This window comes from Myripristis murdjan, chromosome 12, assembly GCF_902150065.1.
Source record: "Myripristis murdjan chromosome 12, fMyrMur1.1, whole genome shotgun sequence".
Classification (NCBI taxonomy): domain Eukaryota; kingdom Metazoa; phylum Chordata; class Actinopteri; order Holocentriformes; family Holocentridae; genus Myripristis; species Myripristis murdjan.
This window is the reverse complement of record NC_043991.1, coordinates 3,747,033-3,770,496: the sequence shown is the minus strand read 5'-3', so window position 1 is coordinate 3,770,496 and position 23,464 is coordinate 3,747,033. Positions and strand designations below refer to the sequence as shown.

Here is a 23,464-nt window from a genome sequence, read left to right as displayed (position 1 = left end):
ACACACGAAACCACAGCACTGCTGCAGCACGGTGAAACAATGCAGACAGCTTTTTAGACACACTGATCATTAATTATGTTGATTTCAGTCTCTCCAATTTTTTTTTCTTTCGCATTTTCTCACACTTTCTTATACCTGGTGCAAAATGTAAAAAGTAATGAAACTGTCTCATACTTTGCTCTCCGTTTAGGGCAGGAACTTCAGGAAATCATGACTGAAAACTAGTCGTGCACCATCCATTTTTTCAGTTTTAATACAAAACCTGGACTTTGGGTGCCAATACCAGAGCTCTTTTATTTTGATTATTAGTCGTATTATTATATTCATTATTACTATATTATTCTGCAAGATTGCATGAAGCTGTCATAAACCACAGAATACATCTTAACAAAGAGTGAAAATATACAAAAATGCATAAACTATCAATGTTTTTTCAACGCAGTTTGTTTGAACGGCAGGTTAAGTGGCTTCACATCCAAACAGTGTGGGAGTGCAAGTCGCCATGGCAACCGCTTTGCAGTTTTGAAAAGCAAACCAAGCGCACGTCGACGCGGTTTCAACCACCCGCCGGTCGATTCGGCTCACGCGGCGGCAGAGGTTTCTAACTCGGGCTGCGGTACCGGCACACGCCACCGGGGGCGCCGTAACGTAATCAGCGCCGTGCGTCCGGGACGGCACTGCAGAAGAAGAGAGAATGCGTGTGTGTGTGTGTGTGTGTGTGTGTGTGTGTGTGTGTGTGTGTGGCTATTGCTGGACTGGTAAAATCAGTACGATATCTGATCCTTTAAATTACATCTGCATCCCAAATGAAAACACACAGTTTCTCGGGACACACATTTCTTTCAGTATCTTGTCTCTCTCTCTCTCTCTCTCTCTCTCTCTCTCTCTCTCTCTCTCTCTCTCTCTCTCTCTCTCTCCCTCATCTGCACTTTGACAAAACCTCCTCTGTGTCTTTAAAATCGAACCCAGTCGGTCTGAGCAGAGAGAGGAATGCAGGATGTTTGATAGGGCATGTAGGACCTGAAGCCAAAAAAAAAAAGAAAAGAAAAAGAAAAAAACTCTCCATGTCCTGTCACTGCAGAAGAGGGAGAACTCTGTTTTTCCCCCAGACCGTGGCGGCGGTTCAGTTTCTGTGAATTTTTGAGGCCAGGTCCCGAGAAGTTTCACTCTCCGCTTGAGAAATGAGCGTTTTCATTTCCCCTCTGAATCCACGTTCAGCCCCAAACCTGCGAAAAAAAAAAAAACCAAACGAGGGAAGCGTGGCACACAGAGCGGAGCGGCGTTCCTGCGACACGAGGTCCGCCGAGGGTGATCCAGAGTTTTTGTTTATGGAAGAAGCGAGGGAGTTTTTTTGGCGAGGCGTTTTTTTTTTTTTTTGCCTCGTCACCGCTGACGCCGCGAGTGGAGGAGAGATGGAAAGAGAGGACGAGAGAGCGGAGGAAAATAAACAAACAGGGTTCCTTAGCAGGCCTGGAAAATAAAAAATTAAAAAATTAAAAAAAAAAAAACTGGAAAGGTATGGAAAATGAAAAACTCGGTGCCGTCTTTGATCCTTGGTTATTTTGCGGATTACATAAAAGCAGAGGTTCAAAAAGACGCTGTTACCTCACGACCACACACTTGATGTGGTTTGAAGGAAGTGAGGAAGGGAGGAAAGAGCACAAGATGTGAGAGGATCAGTTTACGCCTCTGCTTATTAGTTTATTAGATTATTATTTCATTAGATGGTGAAAACACCTCTCTGGTGACAGACTTTGCACAGACTCAAGTCATATTCATATTTTTACGGGACAGAAAAATAAGAAAACCACATTTTTTGAGCGGAAGGGGCCTTTAAGTTTCTTAAACCTCAGCAGCACAGGCATTAGTAGGATTTTCCTCCAAAAAAAAAAAAAAAAAAAAAAAAAGTGTTTGGTGGTGTGTGTATGTGCAAAGACACTCCATCCTCTCACTTTTCAATTTCAGAGTAAAAGAGAGAGAGAGAGAGAGAGAGAGAGAGGACAGAAAAACGACTGGAACAGGAATAAGGGAATAATGGAGACTCTGCACTGCCACACACACACACACACACACACACAGTAGACGTACACAAGGACGCACATGGCGTGGCACACGACGAAAGACACTACAACACGATGAAGAAATGCGAGGACAGAACCGAGAGAGAAGAAGAAGAAAGAAAGAAAGAAATCGGAGTTCAGTCGGTTTCCGTGTTCGTTTCATCCGGTTACAGGCGGCTCGGCGGGCTGATCCTCGGTGTCACAGCGATTTGCTTTGTACCGCTAGAACAGAAGATTATGAACAATGACTCGGAGCTCGTTTGGTCCGCTTTCCAATTGGCTCTGCATGACACCCCCCTCCCTCCCCCCCCCCTCCCTCCTCCCTCCTCCGTTTTCTGGATGAAGAAATGGCAGCTCTTTCCTCATCGGACTCTCTGCCGGTTGGGAAAGAGCTCGCTCCGAGGGCCGATGGTGTCATGTTTGTTCCGAGAGGCAAAAATGCGTCTGTCATCGTTTGGGAGGTTTATTATATTGTCTCTTAAATGTCACTGGAAACATTTTTTTTTTTTTTTTTTTTACGTCCGTTCAACTCCGTGCCTGTTGTTGATTGTGTCTGAGGACGGAGATGTGGAAAAAAAATAAAATAAAAGTGGCTTAAGAAGGAGCTGATTTCACATTTACGTCACAACACGGAGGGCTCTACTTCAACAATCCAAGAGTACAAGTGTATTCAGTGTGTTCAAGTCCACTGTTGCTCTTTTAACAGCAGAAAAGGTGTGTTTGCTCCAGGCGCCTGGTTGAAAAAAGGCTTGTCCTGAGTCTCTTCTTTGTATTTTGCTATTTTGCACTTATTTTTAACTTATTATATCCTGTGTCTATCTCAATACCTCTTGTCTTGAATGAGCTACTGGATATCTGAATTTCCCTTCAGGGATGAATAAAGTTTTATCTATCAATCTATCTATCTTCATGAATCCTGGCTGTGTTTTGGGCGTAACATGCAGTGAACCAATCAGAGTGCCGTCTCCCGTCCCCTCTAACAGCCAGGTGTGTCCCACCTTGGTGGGCTGCTGTTCTAATGGAGGATTCTCCAGGTAAGAAGGAAGGAGACGGAGTGAAAGCTCCCGAGCAGATCAGGACTCCATCTGAGCTCCCTGAGGTGAAGCAGCGTCCCTGTGTGTGGGACAAGCAGAGCGGACGCTCGCCGGCGCCCCCTATGGAGACCACCATCACTGTCTGATGATGAGCTTCAGACAGCAGAGAAACCTGCAGCACTGACCTCAGAGCTGCTGTTTGCTGCTCAGTCACTTTCAGCTTCAATTAGACATTGTGCTTAAAGCCCATAAAAATCTTCTGTGTTCATCAGTTTTATATATTTAGAAGTGTTTTACATGAAAAACATCCCTTTGTGCTTTAAATATAACTCTAAATCTTCTCCTCATTAAAAATGCACAGATCTATAAATATGCAAATAGGCCCTGCCCCCCTCCACTGGCTCATAACCAGAGCTGTGCTCACACGGGATGTCCTGACCTGTGACTGTCCTGAAGATTGTGCCATATTTTAAAATCTAGCCATGAAAAAATAATTTCAGCAAATGTCTCTGTGCCACTAAAACTGTTCATGTGAAGCAGCTATTTCCAGTTGGTCTAGTTGATCTTTTCAAAATAAAATACTCCTTTTACAGAACTCTGCTGGAACATTCATTCATTCATTCATCTTCTAAACCGCTTATCCTCACTAGAGCCTATCCCCTGCTGGAACATGCTGGAACATGCTGGAACATCAAAAAAAAAAAAAAAAAAAAAAAAAAAAAAAAGTCCTGCGACACTCGTGAAAACTGCACCATTGTTCATAATCTGAGCATGAGAAAAAAAAATATATTTTAGAAATGCAGTCCATTTAGTGTTTGCCACCTTTTACTATTATTTTTTCAGCAAAACTCTTAGTTACACTGACATTGTTCATGTGAAGCTGCTGCTTTGTTGAAAATAAAACACAACCAGCTGTTATGCAAATGTTATATGCTAATGATATGCAAAGCAGCACCCTGTCAGATGATGGGATTGGCTGTGGGATCTGTAAATCTAGCTGGACTAACTCTCGTTTAAATCTCAGATTTTCGGAGCGTGGGCACACACACCTCCACCTGCAGCAGCCGAGTGTGAAAACACTTCTCTTACGCCCCTGAGCTTTGGAACACACGACCTTTAGACATCAGGGAAGCCAGCTCACTAGACATCTTTAAAAGAAGATTAAAGACCCACCTTTTCACTCTGGCCTTTAACCAGCTCCTATTTTATTCCACACTGTTGTCTTTTATTGTTTTATTTGCATCTTTTGTTCTATTTCAAATTTTATTTCAATTTTTCTGTTTAATTCCACCCTGTGCTGTGTTTTATTCTTTTTAATGTTTTATTTTAAGGTTTTCAAATGTTCTTCTTTTTATTGTGAAGCACTTTGAGCTGCAGTTCTTGTATGAAAGGTGCTATACAAATAAAGTTTTATTATTGTTATTCTCTGGTGAAAAGTCAGGAGAGTCACGGTCAGACATTTTTCAGGTGATAAAACTTAAGAAAATCACATTTCTGAGTGGAGGAGACTTTGAGTTTCTGTCTTGTCACAGAGAGAGAAGTTTAAAAAAAAAAAAAAAAAAAAAAACAGCGTCCCGTCAGTGACAAAGTGATTTGGGATTAACGCTGAACACCGCGGCCTGCGCTCGGACAAACGCTGAGTGACTCCTGCACACCTCTCACTGTGTTTCTCAGCAGGTCAGGACTGTTCTTCTGTCTTTTCTGACTTTTTTTGGGTAACCTCCTGTTTGAGCAAGACGTCAATCCTTGTATCATTCGTTCTTTCTATTTTCAATTGCCAATCAAAAATTAAAAAATGAAAAAGGTGACTGGTTATTTTGTTATTTGTTTTTTAATCTAACACAAAAATCCAAAATATGCCTTTTTTGGCACCGGACGGTACCCTACCGCGCCCACCCGGTCAGGTCTGCCGGATCTGACAGGTGAGCGTCCGGTGCCGCTCAGCTCAGCTGATTTTTTCGGTTGTCATGTCCTCTTCTTTTAGAGCCACACGCTTTGGTCCTCGAAACAACACTAATAACTATCCATGGTGGCGGTGATCAGGGTGGCGGGACTGAATGCTCCTGGCTGCTGTGATCTGCTGTGAGCTACCGCTCATTACCAAACTTCTGGGTCACGTAAACCGGACCAATTAAATAATAAAATCAAATTCAGTCCTGATTCCCGTTTTTCCATTTCGCATTTTTGATCCGAGCCTAAAATTGAACTATGAAAAACCAGGCATATTTTGGATTTTGGTGTTAGATTAAAAAACAAATCATAAAATAACCAGTCACTTTTTCATTTTTTAATTTTTGATTGGCAATTGAAAATAGAAAGAACGAATGATACACGGATTGACGTCCCGTGAGACTGAGGACTCCTCTCTGAGGGAGTCCCAGCTGGGACAGAGTAAAGCTAAATGAGAAGCGTCTGTCAGGCTGAGCGCTGACACACTGCGCTGCTCGGCTGGTTTGACGTCTTCATGTTGGGCTATCTTTTCTTCTTTTTTTTTTTTCGTGTGTGTGTGACGGCCCGCCGCCTTACACTTATCGTTTCTCATGTGTGTCTCTGCGGCGGCTTAGAGTTTCCACTAATGCTCTCCTCTCCCAGGCGCCTAAAAAAAGAAAACACCCACCAGTAAATTACTAGTCTCAATCCTCTCTGTGTGTCTTACGGCCTCTCTTTTCCCTTAATCTCTCTCTCTCTCTCTCTCTCTCTGTGGTCACTCCATTCTCTCTCTCTCTCCGTCATAAATCTCTCTCACAAACACCGTCTCATCACCTTTAAGTATCACTTCCACATTTTCCCTTTCTCTTCCTCTCATTCTCTCTCTCTCTCTCTCTCTCTCTCTCTCTCTCTCTCTCTCTCTCTCTCTCTCTCTCTCTCTCTCTCTGTGGTTATAACCATGATCCCGCTGAAATAAGGAAGCGGACAGAGGAAGCCACGACATGTTTCTGAATTGGCCCAGCGGCTTTCCTGTTTTACCAAGAAGACTTTTCTCTTTTCTTTACCAACACTTTCCCACATCAATTACACCCCCCCTCTTCCTCCCAACACACACACACACACACACACACACACACACACACACACTGTGCAGATTGTATGTAAGTTCAACTTCAAAATCCAAGTGTTTATGCTGCCTGATAGCGGAGGCTGGGGTCGCGGTGGCGTGAGCTCGTGACCGAGGTGACAAAGTTTGCAAGCGGAGGTTCAGTGTGTGTGTGTGTGTGTGTGTGTGTGTGTGTGTGTGTGGGCCTGTATGTGCAATATTCTGACGTTAACCAGATCAAAAGTTGGGCTGGGTGGCACGGACACAATCAAACGTTGCGATATCTCCACATTAGCACTGTCACGATGAATATTAGTGCTTTAATCCAACATTTACACACTGTAGGGTTTTGATGAACAGCTGTTAGTAAAGTGAGATGTATAAAGTGATAAAATGTATATCCCTTCACTGTAATGCGGCTTTCAAATCCAGGAAAAGACAAAATACAAACCCAAAACCCTTCACGCCTGTTCTCATGTCACAATATGGATAATATATGTAATATCGACCCTACAAATACTTTTCTCATGACTATAACCTGAATAAAGTCATAATCAGTAAGTAAAACCTGCATAAAGACGTGTGGTGTATTCTGATGTTAGCTGGGTTACTGAGGGCCAGGTTATCGCCGTGTGCACACCTTTTATCGAGTTTTTGCAGCTGTTCACACGCTCTGCTTTAATCTCCTCTCGTAAAAAAAAAAAAAAAAAAAAAAAAAAAAAAATGTCCTGCAGCACGATGCTTTGCAAGAAATGCAAGAAAACAGCCGGCAGGGTCAACAAAGAGGTACGCAGCAGCGAGGAATATGAACGGAAAAGCTCCATAAGCAACTCAGAATATTGTTTTATTTAGATTATTAAGTCAGTATGAACACAGTCTATTGTTGTGTCTCAAATCGCGCACTTCTGCACTTACACTTAGTACTTTGAGTGCATAAGTGCATTCACACTGAAAATACTAACAAAATGCAGCGCACTGCAAATACCCGGATGTACTCTCAAAACGGTCAGAAAGTTGAGTGTGGAGCGACGGACACTTCTCACCCTCACGGCACCACTGACCGGAAGGAGCTACCTAAAAAAGTTGACTTGACTTTTCGTTTTACGACTGTTAATATGTCACTTTATTAAGTTTTAATTTTTTTTCAGGCGAGAAAGTAACCACATAGATTCCAAATATGTGGTCAGTTTGTCCAAATAACGTCTGTTTTGAAAATTGCTTCGACGTTTTCGGATAACTCTCAAGCTAGCGATTGTGCAAAGTACAGTCACTTCCGGTTGTTTACAAAAATAAAACTCTAATACCTTAGAAGCAGTGGTGATGCTTTTATTTTGAAGATAGGATGTGTACACGTCTACTTCTGGATAACTTTACCACCGAAAACCAAAGCCGGCCGCGGCTCTGGTCGGCATCAGGCGGGCCGGCCGCGGCTCCGGCTGGTACCGCACCCACCCGGTCAGGTGTGCCGGATCTGACAGGTGAGCGGCCAGTGCCGCGGTCGGCTCGCCTGATGCCGACCGGAGCCGCGGCTGACTGTGGCAATCATCATTTCCGGTAAGTGCACAACGGGAAGTGCACCAATTGAGACACCCTTCCATGTCGAAATTCGCGCACTGTGCCGGTAAGTGTACTGTCAGCTAAGTGTGCTTACAGACAGTGCACTAACGGAAGTGCGCGATTTGAGACTCACCATATGTTTTTTTTTTTTTAATTTGTTAGTTGGTCCAGTGAAAATAAGGACTGAAGTTTATCAGTTTATTTGTTCTGTTTCTTGTTAATATTCAACTTAACATCAACTTTATATCAACTCAGTATAAAGTTAGTATTAGCCTAGTTAATACCATGTTAGAGGTCAACTGACAGGCGCCTTTTACTGTAACAGAGTCAAGTTGTGTTTGTACTGTCACGATTCTCCAAATCCACCATTCACTTTGATTTTCACTTTAAACTTTTTTTTTCTCTCCAGTACTCTGTGAGTCTTGATTTGCAAAGACAAACAGCTCAATGCTTTTCAGCCTGAACAGCTGTCATTTACATTTTCAAATTCTTCTTCTTCTTCTTGGTGTCAATGTGATATAAATGCCATGTTTCTTTTTTTTTTTTAATGCACCTCACTGGCTGCTCCACAGTCACAGTATTTTCCCGTCTCCCTGCAGGCAAAAAACAGGAGAGGGAGAAGGTGGGGAGGGAAAAAACCCAAAACAAAACACAAGAAAACTGTGAATCTGCGAGTGATTTCGAACGCACATTTCAATCCATTTTCTATGTAAAACAGAAATCATGACAACCCCATAATATTTACGCTGGACCATTTCATATGAGGCTAATCTGCTTTGACTATAAAGACTCAAAAAGTTGAATATCAACATTAGACAATACAAATAAAATGTGAACTTTCATTTCTAATACACTACAGTGGTGCACTAACACTAACCCTGTGCACATTTTGCTGACAGCTACACATAGCTGATCTTTCTGTTGCACATATGTATATACATTTGCACATACATTTGTATATATATTTGTACATACATTTGTCATGCTCTTCTGCATAGTTAATATTTCTTGTGTATTTCCCACATGCTGCTTTTTTTTTTAAAAAAAAAATTTAAATGTGTATTTATCATAGGACTATTCTGTATTTATTTATTTTTTTTTACTATTATTATTCTTTATTGTTTAACTGGCATTCATTGTGGGCAGCAAAGTAAGAATTTCATTGGGCAGGGAAACTCATTTCTTTCTGTGCACATGACAATAAATACTTTGAGACTTTGAGACAAAAAGACAAGTTCTATAGATTCCTGTTGTTTGCCGTTAAAAAGGTTAATAAACATCACAAATGACTTAAGGCCACTTCCTGCTGCCCGGGGTCCTGTGAGAGTGGTGCACCTTCTGCTCCACACACACACACACACACACACACACACACACACATATTCTTTCTAAAAAAACAAGATAAAAAGCTAAAGCCTGCAGTGTCTCTGTGCAGAAACGCTTCATGACAAACCGCCTGCAGACGTGTGCGGCGGCCAGAAACCCAACAAACGCCGCCTCACATGCGGCGTCGGCGAGGACAGGTGCACCCGCCCAGCTGGCCGCCGGCGGGATGGATTAGAAATGCTGCACTGTGACCGCAACGCTACACACACACACACACACACACACACACACACACACACACACACACAGAGAGAAAGTGGATGATGATGTCAGAGAGGAAGAATGTTAATACCTGTGACATCATGAGCCGCATGCCAGGCATGTTTCCACGCTGACAGGGGATTGGTGGGTTTGGCTCGCACTCAGCCCTGATTGGTTCTGCTCTCAGTCAGCCAGAGGACACACAGGCATTGTTGTGTGTGAGAGAAAGAAATGTGTGTGTGTGTGTGTGTGTGTGTGTGTGAACATTCTGTGGCCTCGACATGAAATGTGATTATTTTAATGTTCAGCAAATACCACGAGGTTAGGCAATTGTTTATTATAGAGGTTATGACATGAGTGTAAGTCAATAGTGTGTGTGTGTGTGTGTGTGTGTGTGAGAGAGAGAGAGAGTGTGTGTGTGTGTGTGTGTGTGTTGGAGGGGTTACAATGTGAGTACATACAATACCGTGGTGTTTAAGATAATCAGATCATTCACTGAGGCCCCCCTGCACGGCTCTGCACCTGACGTCCACACACACACACACACACACACACACACACACACACACGCCGAGCTGAGCTGATGAATAGAGTGAGGTCATGGTGAGTTGGACAGGGCGGTGGAGTCACTGGAAAGCGTCGAGGAGGATCTCTGTCGGTGTCAGTCAGACGGGATGAGACAGAGAAGCTCCCAGGATGCACCGGGGCCACGTTCCAGCGAGGGATCATCAACAAGGCGAATCATAAATATATATTTTATACTACCTGACGTGGAGTGGTTGGTAAACTCAGCTATAATCTACAACTCAGTCTCAGAAGAAGTATAAAGTAAGGCGGCATTTCAGACTTTTGCAGGACAAACCTCACAAAGTTGAAAACAATAATAATAATTCCAGCCATAAACAGGCCTAATTTCATGTTTTATTTTATTCTTGTTTCTATTTGTCTGTTAGTTTTTTGTGTTCAAAGAGAAATAAAGAAGCGTAAAGAAGCCTGGCCATGCTGACACATGGACTGTTTATATACTGTATATACATACTACTACTACTAAGAGTACTACTACTGCTACTGTTACTACTGCTGCTACTACTGCTACTACTACCACTACTACTACCACCACTACTACTACCACTACAACAACTACTACTACTACTGTTACTACTACTACAACTACTACTGCTACTACTACTACCACTACAACAACTACTACTACTACTGTTACTACTACTACAACTACTACTGCTACTACTACTACCACTACAACAACTACTACTACTACTGTTACTACTACTACAACTACTACTACTACTACTACTACTACTACTACTACTACTACAACAACAACAACTACTACTACTACTACTGTTACTACTACTACTACTACTACTACAACAACAACAACAACTACTACTACTACTACTGTTACTACTACTACTACTACTACTACAACAACAACAACTACTTCTACTACTACTGTTACTACTACTACTACTACTACAACTACTACTACTACTGTTACTACTACTACTACTACTACTACTACTACTACTACTACTACTGTTACTACTACTACTACTACTACTACTACAACAACTACTACTACTACTACTGTTACTACTGCTACTCCTACTACTACTACTACTACAACAACAACAACTACTACTACTACTGTTACTACTGCTACTACTACTACAACTACTACTGCTACTACTACAACAACTACTACTGCTACTACTACCACTACAACAACAACAACTACTACTATTGTTACTACTACTGCTACTACAGCTACTACAGCTACTACTACTACTACTACTACTACTACCACTACAACAACTACTACTGCTACGACTACTGCTGTTACTACTACTACTACTACTGCTGCTATTACTACCACTACAACACCTACTACTACTACTGTTACTACTGCTACTACTACTACAACTACAACAACAACAACTACTACTACTACTACCACCACTACAACAACTACTACTACTGCTACTACTGCTACAACTACTACTACTACTACCACTACAACAACAACTACTAATACTACTGTTACTACTGCTACTACTACTACAACTACTACTACTACGACTACTACTGTTACTACTACTACAACTACTTCTACTACTGCTACAACAACTACTACTACTACTGTTACTACTACAACTACTATTACTACTACTGCATTTCATATACATGCTAGTTTCTTCTAATTGATACATTTGCTGTTATTTTATTCTAGTACACTATTGTTCAACATTTTAGCATTAATTCATTCATTCATTCACATTTATTGTTATTTTTTACGTCTGTTTTAATTTCCCCTATTCAAATTGTTTCTTCTAGTTTTACTGAGCTCTTTTATCATCGTTACGACATCACATCAGTGTGTATTTTTGAGTACATCTGATGCTGTGGCAGGCAGTAACACATTATTGATCTGTACTTCTCGCCAATAAAGAAAATGATCAGAGCGTCAACAAACAAGCAAACAAACAAACAAATAAACTTTACAGTCATATAACGAACTCTCATATTTTTCTCTCCTCTTCTTTTAGCCGTCTGCAGTCACTTGATGAACCAAAAAAAAAAAAAAAAACTTTAATGAAATACAGAGCTGTTGATTTTATTTTCATGAAACGGAGCTTTTGTCTCACAACAATGTCGTTTTTAGTCGGTCTGGAGGATTGGGATAAACGCTGGCTTGGTGTGTGTGTGTGTGTGTGTGTGTGTGTGTGTGTGTGTGTCCCTGTGTCTCTGACCCTGTTTATGTGCTTTCTATTGTCTTTGGCAGCAGAAATTAATAACACACCAGATTCTGCAAACCGTTTTTGCTCGTGTTTTCCCATCATTGACTTAATGATACGTACATGAACTTTTATGCAGACGGAGTTAATCCCACGTCCCAGTGTTCTTTATTAGACCTGGGGGCTCGTGTGTGTGTGTGTGTGTGTGTGTGTGTGTGAACGTCCCCGTATGCCCGTTTACACCCACATATCCAACATGTGCTCGTGTGTGAGCGTTTCTATGTGTGTGAGCGCTTGTGCACGTGTTTAAGAGTGTGCAACAAGCAAGCTGGGATGTCTTTTTTTTTTTTTTTAATTTTCCATTTTCTCCATCTTCCCGGGAGAAATCAGCCGGTTTTTACGGCGTCCTGAGCGGGAGGAGCCGGGGCCGGCGGGGGAGCCCTCGGTGTCATCTGGTCAGCAGATGGAGGCGCCCGCAGAGGAAACCGCTGCTCATCTACTTTCTGTTCAGGCCGCGAGCGCCGGGCTCATCAGAACTTTCACCGAAAAAAAAAATAAAAAAAGCTGAGAAGAAACAGAACCCTGACCTCGCTGATATCGTCGAACTCACCAGAGGTTTCATGCTTAACGGCCTTTTTCTATCATTTTGGTCAGAATGAGACAAAAACCCAGCAGAAGAGGGATTTCCAGAGATAAAACGAGAGTTAAGTGAACATTACATGTCACATACAGTCAAAACACGCAGATTATCTCCCTTAAATCAGCAAGAAAAATCCGCTTTTTTTTCCTTGTCTCTCCTCCCCGTGTTCCAGAGTGCTGACAGATGACCTCGCCCAGAGCAGCGGCGCGTTCGTAAAAACTGAAACAAAACACGTCGAGCGCTCGCTCTGCCAGGAGGGACGGGGCTTTTGTGAATCAGAGAGGAGAAACAAATCACGCCTGTTCACTTTTACAACACACACACACACACACACACACACACACTTTACTGCTTCCCTTTTCCACAACACCTTTCTGGAGAGAGCGTCGCCTCAAGGCCTTACTTGATGTTTTACCTGTGTATCTTACCAGTTTAATTTCACTCAGAACTAGTAACTTGCACACTCGTTCACAAGAGATTTTGATTTTAAACATTCCTAATGGAAGGACAGAATTAGGGAAGACTGCATTTCAGTTTTATGCTCCTCAGAAGTGGAATGACCTGCAGAATGTCCTGGGTCTAGATCACCTGATTTCTTTAGATTGCTTCAAAAGCTTATTGTTCAATCTTCTGCAACCGGTTTGTAATTGTGATTTATGATATTATGTATGTTTTATTGTAATTGTAATCAGGGCGTCATTGGAAAAGTGAGCTTGCTCTCAACTGACCTTCCCTGAATAAATAAAGGAAATAAAATAACCTGCACGCTGCCGGCCAGAGATCATCAGAATGAAGTGTGAAGCGATATTTGTTGCATTGTGATAATCGTTATGAAGCTGTTTCTTGACATTTTCTACAGCTCAGTTTAAGACCAGAGTCACGGAGAAACTTTCTTTGGAGAGTCCCATATAGATGCCAGACAGAAATTTGAATTGTTATATACCCTAAAACTTCAATGAAAAGCCGAGTGTCTTTTACTGGCCTGGTTTGGTGGAACTACACGGTGTGACAAGCAAACGCCACCTCAACAGATTTTGGCATATTTTTTCTGTATCGTTATATATTCTCCGGTATCTTTTGAATATGTTTTCTAGCTTCTGTTGAGCAGTAATTTTGGGTAAAAGGAAATAAAGGCACATCAGAGGCACTTAATAATAAATAACCAAATGAATAGCTGAAGTTTTACAATAAGCTAAATATCACCAAGAGCGCAGCAGAATATCAATAAGACATAAATTATACTTCAAAATGTCTGAAGAACTGATTTACCGGTTTCTAGGCCTTCCCCAGCAGCAGGAGCGCGTTATTATGGATCCCACCAGAGTTCTGGGCAAGACACGCCCACCAGCTCTGTGATTGGGTCATAAAATGTGTTTCCCGGTTTCCCATTCGCTCAAACAGGCTTGTCATGAGCCAGAACCAGAACCAGGACCAGGACCTTAACCAGGTGTCTTGCGGGTTGCGGTGGGTTTCATAATAAGCCAGCAGGCCATGTTTGTCAGCTGATGTGTTCATATGTTGTTGAAAATAACATCTTATTGGCATTCTGCTGAGCTCTTGTTGATATTTACATTATTTATCAGCTGACATTCTGTTCCTCCATCTAGTCCACATCGTCACAGCAGAAACTTATTTATTGAAGAGACTCTGGCAAAAAAAACCCATACACTGCTTGTACAGCAGCTTATTAAGAACTATAGTTACGTTTTAAAGTGAAACGCCCTCTAGTGGTCCAATAAAGAACGATGCCGTGGTGTGGTGTCAAAGGAGAGACATGTAAGGAGGTTGGTTGGGGGTTGGATGGGTCAGTCCACTCACTCAGCCCAATATTATCTGGCTAACTTAAGCAAACCTCAACCCTGACCTTTCCCTAACCTTAACCAAGTAGCAGCCAGCTCACATGCTGGAGAAACAGTCCTTCTCAAAACTTATTTCAATAATGTATCCTCTGTGAAATATTTTCTCAGCCAAGTGCCAACAACAGTTGGTAGAAAAAAATCCTATATCATCCTATATCCTATATCAGCATCTGAACCAACAACCTGATACTGAGATTCTCTTGTTTCTGTTTCTGCTTCTTCTTCTCCTCTTCCTCCTTGTTTCCAGCTGTATCGCTGCTACGCTTCAACCACTGATCCACTTTCTGGATTATTTTATTTTGTCAGAGTGAACAAACACCCTTGCTCCACGACCACGGCAGCAGATTTAAACCACAAACACACACACCTGACACCTTCAGGAAACCCAGAGGGAAAACTGAGGATAAAATGTGCTTTATCACACTTACATTATGGTAGCATTGGCTAGTCATTTTAGGAATAATGCACGACTGATATTTTTTAAATTGACACGTACCCCCTGCAGTACTGCAACGAACCCCTAGGGTCCCATTTGAGAATCGCTGCTTTAGCTCGTATTAGAGGGCTGGGACAAACGACGACGTGAGGATCGGAGGATTTGATGTTCTTGAATGTTTCAGAGTCGAGCCAAATTAGTGTTTTGTAACGCAGCCGCCTGGTGTCTCTCAGCTGGTGAGAGAGAGAGAGAGAGAGAGAGAGAGAGAGAGAGAGAGAGAGAACAAAGTTTTTTGGGGATTTTCTGGAAGAGTTCCTTCAGGGGACGGAGCAGCAGCAGGCGGTCAGCAGGCGGACAGATTTCTGTAAAGACTCAGACTGTAGCTGTTTTATCTCTTGTGGTGAGGCGAGGGAAGGGTTTTGTCTCTCTTTTCTTTTCGGAGCAGATAGTCGCACGTCACCTCCCTGAGTCCCAGCCAAGCCTTTACTGGCAGAAACTCCTGAGAAAGGAGAAAGGGCGTGACGTCTTCTGTTTGTGTTCTGGAGAAGTGACTGCTGTTTCCAGGTGAAGTCACCGCCCGACAGCGTCTTGCAACACGTCGGCACTTGATAACAGCTTCTTTTTCTTTTCTTTTTTTTTTAAAGTATTATTGGGTGAATTAGAGGCTGTTCCCACCTCGTCTTAACAACCGTCTCTGCCAGTCCTCCTTCCACACAAAAAAATAAAAATAAGAGCACTGAAGAGGCAGCAGGTCTTTAACAAAAGGAGACGTCCTCGCTCACTGCAGCTTCATTTTAATGTCAGTCACTGAAAATGTATTTCACCTGTTACAGCTAGGGATGCTAACCGGTGGCCGTTTGACCGGTTGTTGACCGTTTGAACTTTAACCGAATAATCTTGTCGGTTAAAAACCCTTTAAGCCCGAACTAGAGTGCCTGTAGAGAGAGGGTCTCCTTACGCCGCCATTGCTGTGAAAAAACTGAACCGTTGGAGTGAACGGAGTTGTCAACACAAATGCGCATGTCAGATTGTCAGATTTAAATACCGTAACTACCGTAAGGTTTTATCGATCGAAAAATTTCAACTGTTCCTGAAGGCGGAGAAGTTGCTCTTGCACTTACATACAGTTTAATACGGTAAACATGGCGACGGGATGCTCTGCCAGGTTTCGATGACGTGTCCGACTCTGAGAAAAACGAGGGTCGATACGCTTCAGTCTGCTTAGTTGCTCTAAGAATAAATGATTTGGCTTCACTAAAAGATGGAGTGCCTTTTTCCATGGTTTAACAATTTTCTGTTCCATATGTCTTAGGGATGCTAACCGGTGGCCGTTTGACCGGTTGTTGACCGTTTGAACTTTAACCGAATAATCTTGTCGGTTAAAAACCCTTTAAGCCCGAACTAGAGTGCCTGTAGAGAGAGGGTCTCCTTACGCCGCCATTGCTGTGAAAAAACTGAACCGTTGGAGTGAACGGAGTTGTCAACACAAATGCGCATGTCAGATTGTCAGATTTAAATACCGTAACTACCGTAAGGTTTTATCGATCGAAAAATTTCAACTGTTCCTGAAGGCGGAGAAGTTGCTCTTGCACTTACATACAGTTTAATACGGTAAACATGGCGACGGGATGCTCTGCCAGGTTTCGATGACGTGTCCGACTCTGAGAAAAACGAGGGTCGATACGCTTCAGTCTGCTTAGTTGCTCTAAGAATAAATGATTTGGCTTCACTAAAAGATGGAGTGCCTTTTTCCATGGTTTAACAATTTTCTGTTCCATATGTCTTAGGGATGCTAACCGGTGGCCGTTTGACCGGTTGTTGACCGTTTGAACTTTAACCGAATAATCTTGTCGGTTAAAAACCCTTTAAGCCCGAACTAGAGTGCCTGTAGAGAGAGGGTCTCCTTACGCCGCCATTGCTGTGAAAAAACTGAACCGTTGGAGTGAACGGAGTTGTCGCCTCTCTCTCTACAGGCACTCTAGTCCGAACGTGTCGTCGCCGACACAAATGCGCATGTCAGATTGTAAATACCGTAACTACCGTAAGGTTTTATCAATCGAAAAATTCCAACTGTTCCTGAAGGCGGAGAAGTTGCTCTTGCGCTTACATACAGTTTAATACGGTAAACATGGCGACGGGACCCTCTGCCGGGTTTCGATGACGTCATTACGCACAAACAATAACAGTACACGTAAGTACACATACTTGTGTACTTCTGGCTGTCCGCTGCCTGTGAGTACTGCGATGATGTAAGACAGGGCGAATCACACGGATTCCTTTGGCGTGTTTCAGTCGAGGACAAGCACAGCTGCTTTTAGACATGACAATGCAGTTTTCCAACAAGCACACACACACACACACACACACACACACACACACACACACACACACACACACCTGAAGCAGTGGCCTGTGTGAGCAAACTAAGTGTTAGTCTGCGGCTGTGTGTGTGTGCAGAAGCAGCGATACACACCACCGAGCCGGCCTGGCGTCTTGCTGAGTGGAAAACGCGCCACCTCTGCTGACTCCTGAGCCGTGAAGCTGCCTGAAGCCGCCCTTTTTTTAAATTTAATTATCATTCTCATTATTATGGAGAGAAACTCATGACGGCTTTGGGTTTTAACTGGATGGAGGCTGTCGTCATACAAAACCACATTTGAGACAAAAAGGTCAGTTAGCTCCTGAATCCCAGTACCGGACGTCGGGTTCTGCCACTTGGTTCTTGGTTTCGTGGTTTCATGCTAACTCTCCTTATCTATACAATCATGTATATACTTCAATCCGATCTGTATATTTCATATTCATTCGTATATTTCACATCTCATATCTCTTTTTCTTAGGTTAGCCCTTATTGTATATTTTTAGTTTTAGCCTTTATAGTCTTTATTGTATATATTTAGCTTTTATTCTATTTTATTTAACTTTATTATATGTTTCTACTGTTGCTGCTGGAACACCAGAATTTCCCTGGTTGGGATCAATAAAGTATATCTATCTATCTATCTATCTATCTATCTAAAAGCTGAAGTTTGTTCATGCACTGGAACAAGTTACTATAAAATCACCTGTACGCAATCTGCAGCATGCATAAGCTCCCTCTTTTATTTGTAAATTGTGTATAATTTTGAATTTTATCATCTTGGACTGCCGACATCAGTGGATTTGCTGCCATTTTTGTGGAAAAAAATATTTTTGTTAACTGAAATAAAAATGAAACTTTAATAAAACGATAACGAACTCCAACTGTCTTGTGTACAAAACGAACAAAAATAAACTAAATTTATAGACAAATTGCGTTTAGTTTTTGTCTGTCAGTTTATTTTATACATTTTTTTAAACGGTATGATTTTTCTTGTTTTTTACTACGCACTACCTTTTCTGACCTCTTTCTGACAAATAATACCCCATATTACAAAAAAAGACTAAAACTCACACTGAAACTAATTAAAAACTGAACAAAAACTAAACATTATCAAAACATTACAATGAAACTAAACTAGTCAACCCGCTTCACGCAACTGAACTGACACTGAAAACAAAACGGCAAAATGAAATAAAAACAGAAACTAATGTAAAACTCTAATTTAATTTAAAACATCTACAATTTTTACCAACACTTGTTTGGGAATTTGAAGTCTCGGCTGGAGCCATAATGACCTGTGAGCGATGATTACAGATAAAACTTAGAGAAAAAGGGAGTTTTAAGTATGAAAGTAAAATATAAAGTGCTATACAAACAAGCTGTTACATGCAATATGGCTGAATATGCACATGGGATGACTTCTCTGTGATTTATGATTATTTATATGCCTGTGAGACGGTTTTTTGAATTATAAATTAACTGTTGCTGTTATTTTGAAAGTAATCTGGAGAGCATTTTCGTTAATAAGTTGTGTTAATAAATTGTCTTTGCTGACTGCAGATCCACAGTCGCTTATCGGTGTATGTGGGATTTCTTGAGGCCACTTCAGTCTTATTTCACGGAGCTGCTGCAGCGTTTTGGCTTTGCTTTGCACGACGCTGTAAAGTCGCCCACAGTGCCAAGGCCTCTTTTTTTTTTTTTTTTTTCCAGAGCTGTCATGAAGATAACCTGCAGGCCGCGCACTCACCTCGCTGTGAACCTCTCCTAAATGCTTTTTTAAGCACTTTCCACCGAATTAAGTGTTTGAGGAAATATTGCGGCACTTGGCGTTTGTTCATTTTTTCTCTGTTTTTCTTCAGAAAAAGAAAAAAAAAAAATCAGGTTTATACAGCGGGAAATGGGGCGGGAGCTGCGGGGCCACAGTGAAGGCCTCTTTATCAGCGGCTTCCACAGAAGTTTACACCATCGTGCCGACGTGCATTTCTGTCATGGGAGTCTGAAAACGAACGTGTTATCACGGGAAAAGCATGACTGTGTTTGTCTGGCAGCTGCATGGAAGATTTGGCTTTCTGAATCTCATGCATGTTGTAAAGCAAAATGCTTATTTCCTTTAAAAAACTACCAAACCCACAGAGGTGAGCATCTTCTTCATCCCTTCTCTGCATTTACTGACATCAAACTGAACATAAAAACCTTTAACAGAGATTAGTTTGTGTGCAGAAAGTAATATAATCCATTTTAATCTCATCTCATGAGTTTATTAACCTGAATTAATCCTGAACAGAGGCGTTAACAAAGCTGAGTTTATATTAAATCCACCGCTGTGTTAAATTAATGCAGTTACTGTATTCTTTATGTAAACTTGCCTCAAACCCACAATAAAAAATCATGAAACTGTTATTGCTGTTTATGATCTGCATTAATGTGGTCCTCAGTCTCTGTATGTCATGTTTTATTATTATGCATGTTTGTTTATGCTCATGTTTTGTCTAAAGTGAGACCGCAACATCTTTATGTTTTATTTAAACACACGTTACGCCGGCGCCAACGCATTTGTTCCGGTATTACTGCGCCGACAGCTCCCGTCAACGCCGCGGATGTTTACACACCTGCCAGGTGAAGCCAAATGTGCAGCGACACTGAAACAAAATAGTTCCAGCGGCTGACAAAACGATGGCTGAGAAGAGGTTTTGGTGATGAATCTGTGTGTTTGCATCCTTCAGAAAACATTTTCCCTCTGCGGTTCACGGCTCCACACAGGAGAGGAGCTGATGGGTGACACCTGGATGATCTATTCCACTCACCACTTCATGTTAGTGAACGCATTACTTCACTAATATTAACAAAATCTATCTTATAGCTTATTCAAGCAAGTCATGTGCATTTAACATGAACTGCAACTGCTTACTGCTGTCAGTGAACGCGTTATTTAACATCAGGTGTTCTGTCTGCTCTGGTTCTCTGTGTCTGTGAGGGAACCAAGACAGCCCTTTATTACAATTTTGAAACACTCAAAGTCACACACACACACACACACACACCTCTCGTGCTTGTTACTGAAGACACTTTCCTCTCTTTCCCCATCTAATTCATCCTGATCCAGCCTAAATTCAAACTGTGTTAACATAAATGTGTGATAAGGAATAAGGAAGGATAAGGAAGGAAGTGAGGAAGGGAGGAAAGAGCACAAGACGTGTGAGAGGATCAGTTTACGCCTCTGCTTATTAGTTTATTAGATTATTATTTCATTAGACGGTGAAAACACCTCCCTGGTGACAGACTTTGCACAGACTCAAGTCATATTCATATTTTTACGGGACAGAAATGTAAGAAAAACACATTTTTTGAGCTGAGGGGGACTTTAAGTTTCTTAGAACAGGCATTAGTGGGATTTTCCTCAACAGCAAAAATAAAAAAGTGTTTAGTGGTGTGTGTATCTGCAAAGACACTCCATCAGAGAGAGAGAGAGAGAGAGAGAGAGAGAGAGAGAGAGAGAGAGAGAGAGAGAGAGAGAGACCCTGAGAATGGAGGAGCCACTGTGAACAGAAAAACTACTGGAACAGGAATAAGGAAATAATGGAGACCCCGCACTGCCACACACACACACACACACACACACACACACACACACACACACACACACACACACACTCATCAACACGATCTTTGTTCAGGCGCTGTCGATGAGTTCACGGTCACACTCAGACTGCAGATATCACAGAATAAAAAACCCCGTCCTGCATCTACACCCAGTGAGAACAATAGAGTGACAGTGATAGAACGATAGATAGAACAACAATGGAACAATAGAACGACAGACAGATAGAACCGGAGGAAGAATGACAGAACGTTAGAATGACAGAGAGACATTTAGATGATAGATACACGGACAGAACAACAGATAGAACAAAATATAGATAGAACAGTAGGTAGAACAATAGATAAATTGATAGACAGATAGAACAACAGGTAGATCGGTAGATAGCTCGGTGGAATGATAGATGGTAGAACGACAGACAGACAGACAGACAGACAGACAGACAGACAGACAGAGAGACAGACAGACGGACGAGTGAAGGAGGCCATGTTGGTGTTTCTCCTTACTGAGGACGATCACCACGGTCTTCAGCAGCGACATCATGGTGTCCCGGTTGCGGCGCGGCCCGGAGCTGTGCCGCGACATCCTCATGGTCCTCTGCCGCACGTAGACGAAGATGTGGGCGTACAGCGTCACCATGACGACAAACGTCACCAGGTTGAACACGGCCCAGAACACCAGGTAGGAGTTGCTGTACAGCGGCGCCATGTTGGAGCACGAGTCCACGCTGCAGATGCAGTTCCAGCCCACGCTCGGGATGGCGCCCATCACGATGGACATGGTCCAGATGATGACGATCACCACCACCACGCGCCGGTTGCTCATGCGCGTGTGCAGCTGCATGCGGAACACGGTGATGTGGCGCTCGATGGCGATGGCGAGGAGGTTGGCCACGGACGCCGTCAGGCTGGTGTCGATGAGGCCCTGCCGGAGGAGCCACGTGGACACGGTCAGGCGCCGCGTGTTGGGCCCCGTGTTGAACATCAGGTAGAAGTAGGCCAGCCCGGCGAAGAAGTCGGCGGCGGCGAGGTTGGCCATCAGGTAGTAGATGGGGAAGTGGAACCGGCGGTTGACGTAGATGGCGATCATGACCAGGAGGTTGGCGAGCATGATGAAGATGCACACGGTGATGCCCAGGCCCATCACCAGCCGGCTCACCGTGTTCCACTCGGTGGCCAGGTATTTGCCGCTGCGGTTGTAGAAGAAGGCGATGGACTCGTTGTAGTAGCACTGCTCTTCGTCCATGGTGGAGGTTTCTGATTGGACAAGGAGACAAAACATTAGGGCTGAGCGATTCATCGAATGTTATTTTCAGTTACGGTTTTGGCTTCAGACACTTATGAACCCAAAATAATCGAGATAAATACGTTATTATGCAGCTTTCCATTTCACAGTGATGCTCTCGTTTTGTCGTATGTTGGTTTGTCAACGGAAAAAAGACAAAATATTAGGGCTGGGTGATTAATCATATTTTATTTTCAGTTACGTTTTTTTGGTTTCCGAAGATTATGAAAACAAGATAATCAAGAAAACCATTCTTGTTCTGCATTTTCAACGAGGCTCTCTCATAAATTCACTCATCCGGGCGGTGGCATGTTTACATTTGAAGTAAAAAAAAAAAAAAAAAAAAAAATCAAATGTTAAAGACACTTCCAAAGACAATCATGTTAAACAATCATAATCTCAAAATAACCATGATTATGATTTTTGCCGTAATCGAGCAGCCCTACGAAAATATGACCTTAACTGGAGACTGACTCAAGTTATCCATTTGATTAAAGACGGCCACCTTTCACCCGAAATATATCTCTGTCTTGCAGGTTTAATAGCAGATTATAGATATCTGTCTCTCTGCAGCGGAGCCAAAAAGCCAAAACCAGATTACTGAAAACATGAAGCAGCGACGTCACGCTGCCAGCTGTGTTTACAGGCTGCGTGCTCCGGCGTGACACGGCCAGATTGGAAGACAGATTAACTTAGATGGAAAAGGGGTCTGTCGAAATTCCCACATATCTGTTTTGCTAATTTGTGACGGGACACCACAAACAACAAAAAGAAGACGCATTTGTTTCATCCTTTTGTCACACGTTCCAGTGTTCTCTCACACATGCTGGATTAAAATTCAAGTTCCCGTTTAAGACTTTGCTTCTGATGAGGAATAAAACACCAAACGCACTCAAAGTGAATAAAGTGCACGGTGCACGCGCCCGGAGGACATGAACAACGGGAACGGCGGTGCACTGAGCGGCCGGGGAAGTGGGACAGAGGTCGGCGGATAAACGAAAAATTAAATCTACAAACAAGTCCAGCTGCCCTCCGTTCAGCTCTCCTCGGATAAGCGGGACCTGGAGGAGCGAGGGCCTCCGCAGATGAAACCTTGGATCAACATCTCCCCTTAAAAAAAAAAGGCTCCAGGACGTTCATGATGTTCTGCTTTTCATTTTGCGCCAGACTATAGATCAGCTAGGGCGATCGATTTATGTGTATTTATGCATCTGTATGCATCAGGGCACGGACAAACAGCCATCATCTCCCTCAATA

General features: G+C 42.6%; 1 protein-coding gene across 1 annotated transcript in view; it reads right to left on the bottom strand.

The window, feature by feature from the left end:
- The window catches only part of lpar1 (lysophosphatidic acid receptor 1), a 62,535-nt gene that overhangs the window by 5,828 nt on the left and 33,243 nt on the right, over positions 1-23,464 (bottom strand). Inside the window, exon 2 of the mRNA XM_030064629.1 lies at positions 21,430-22,179. Within this exon, the coding sequence (XP_029920489.1) occupies positions 21,430-22,168 (739 nt within the window). The 5' untranslated portion in view covers positions 22,169-22,179. The remainder of the gene's footprint in view (positions 1-21,429; positions 22,180-23,464) is intronic.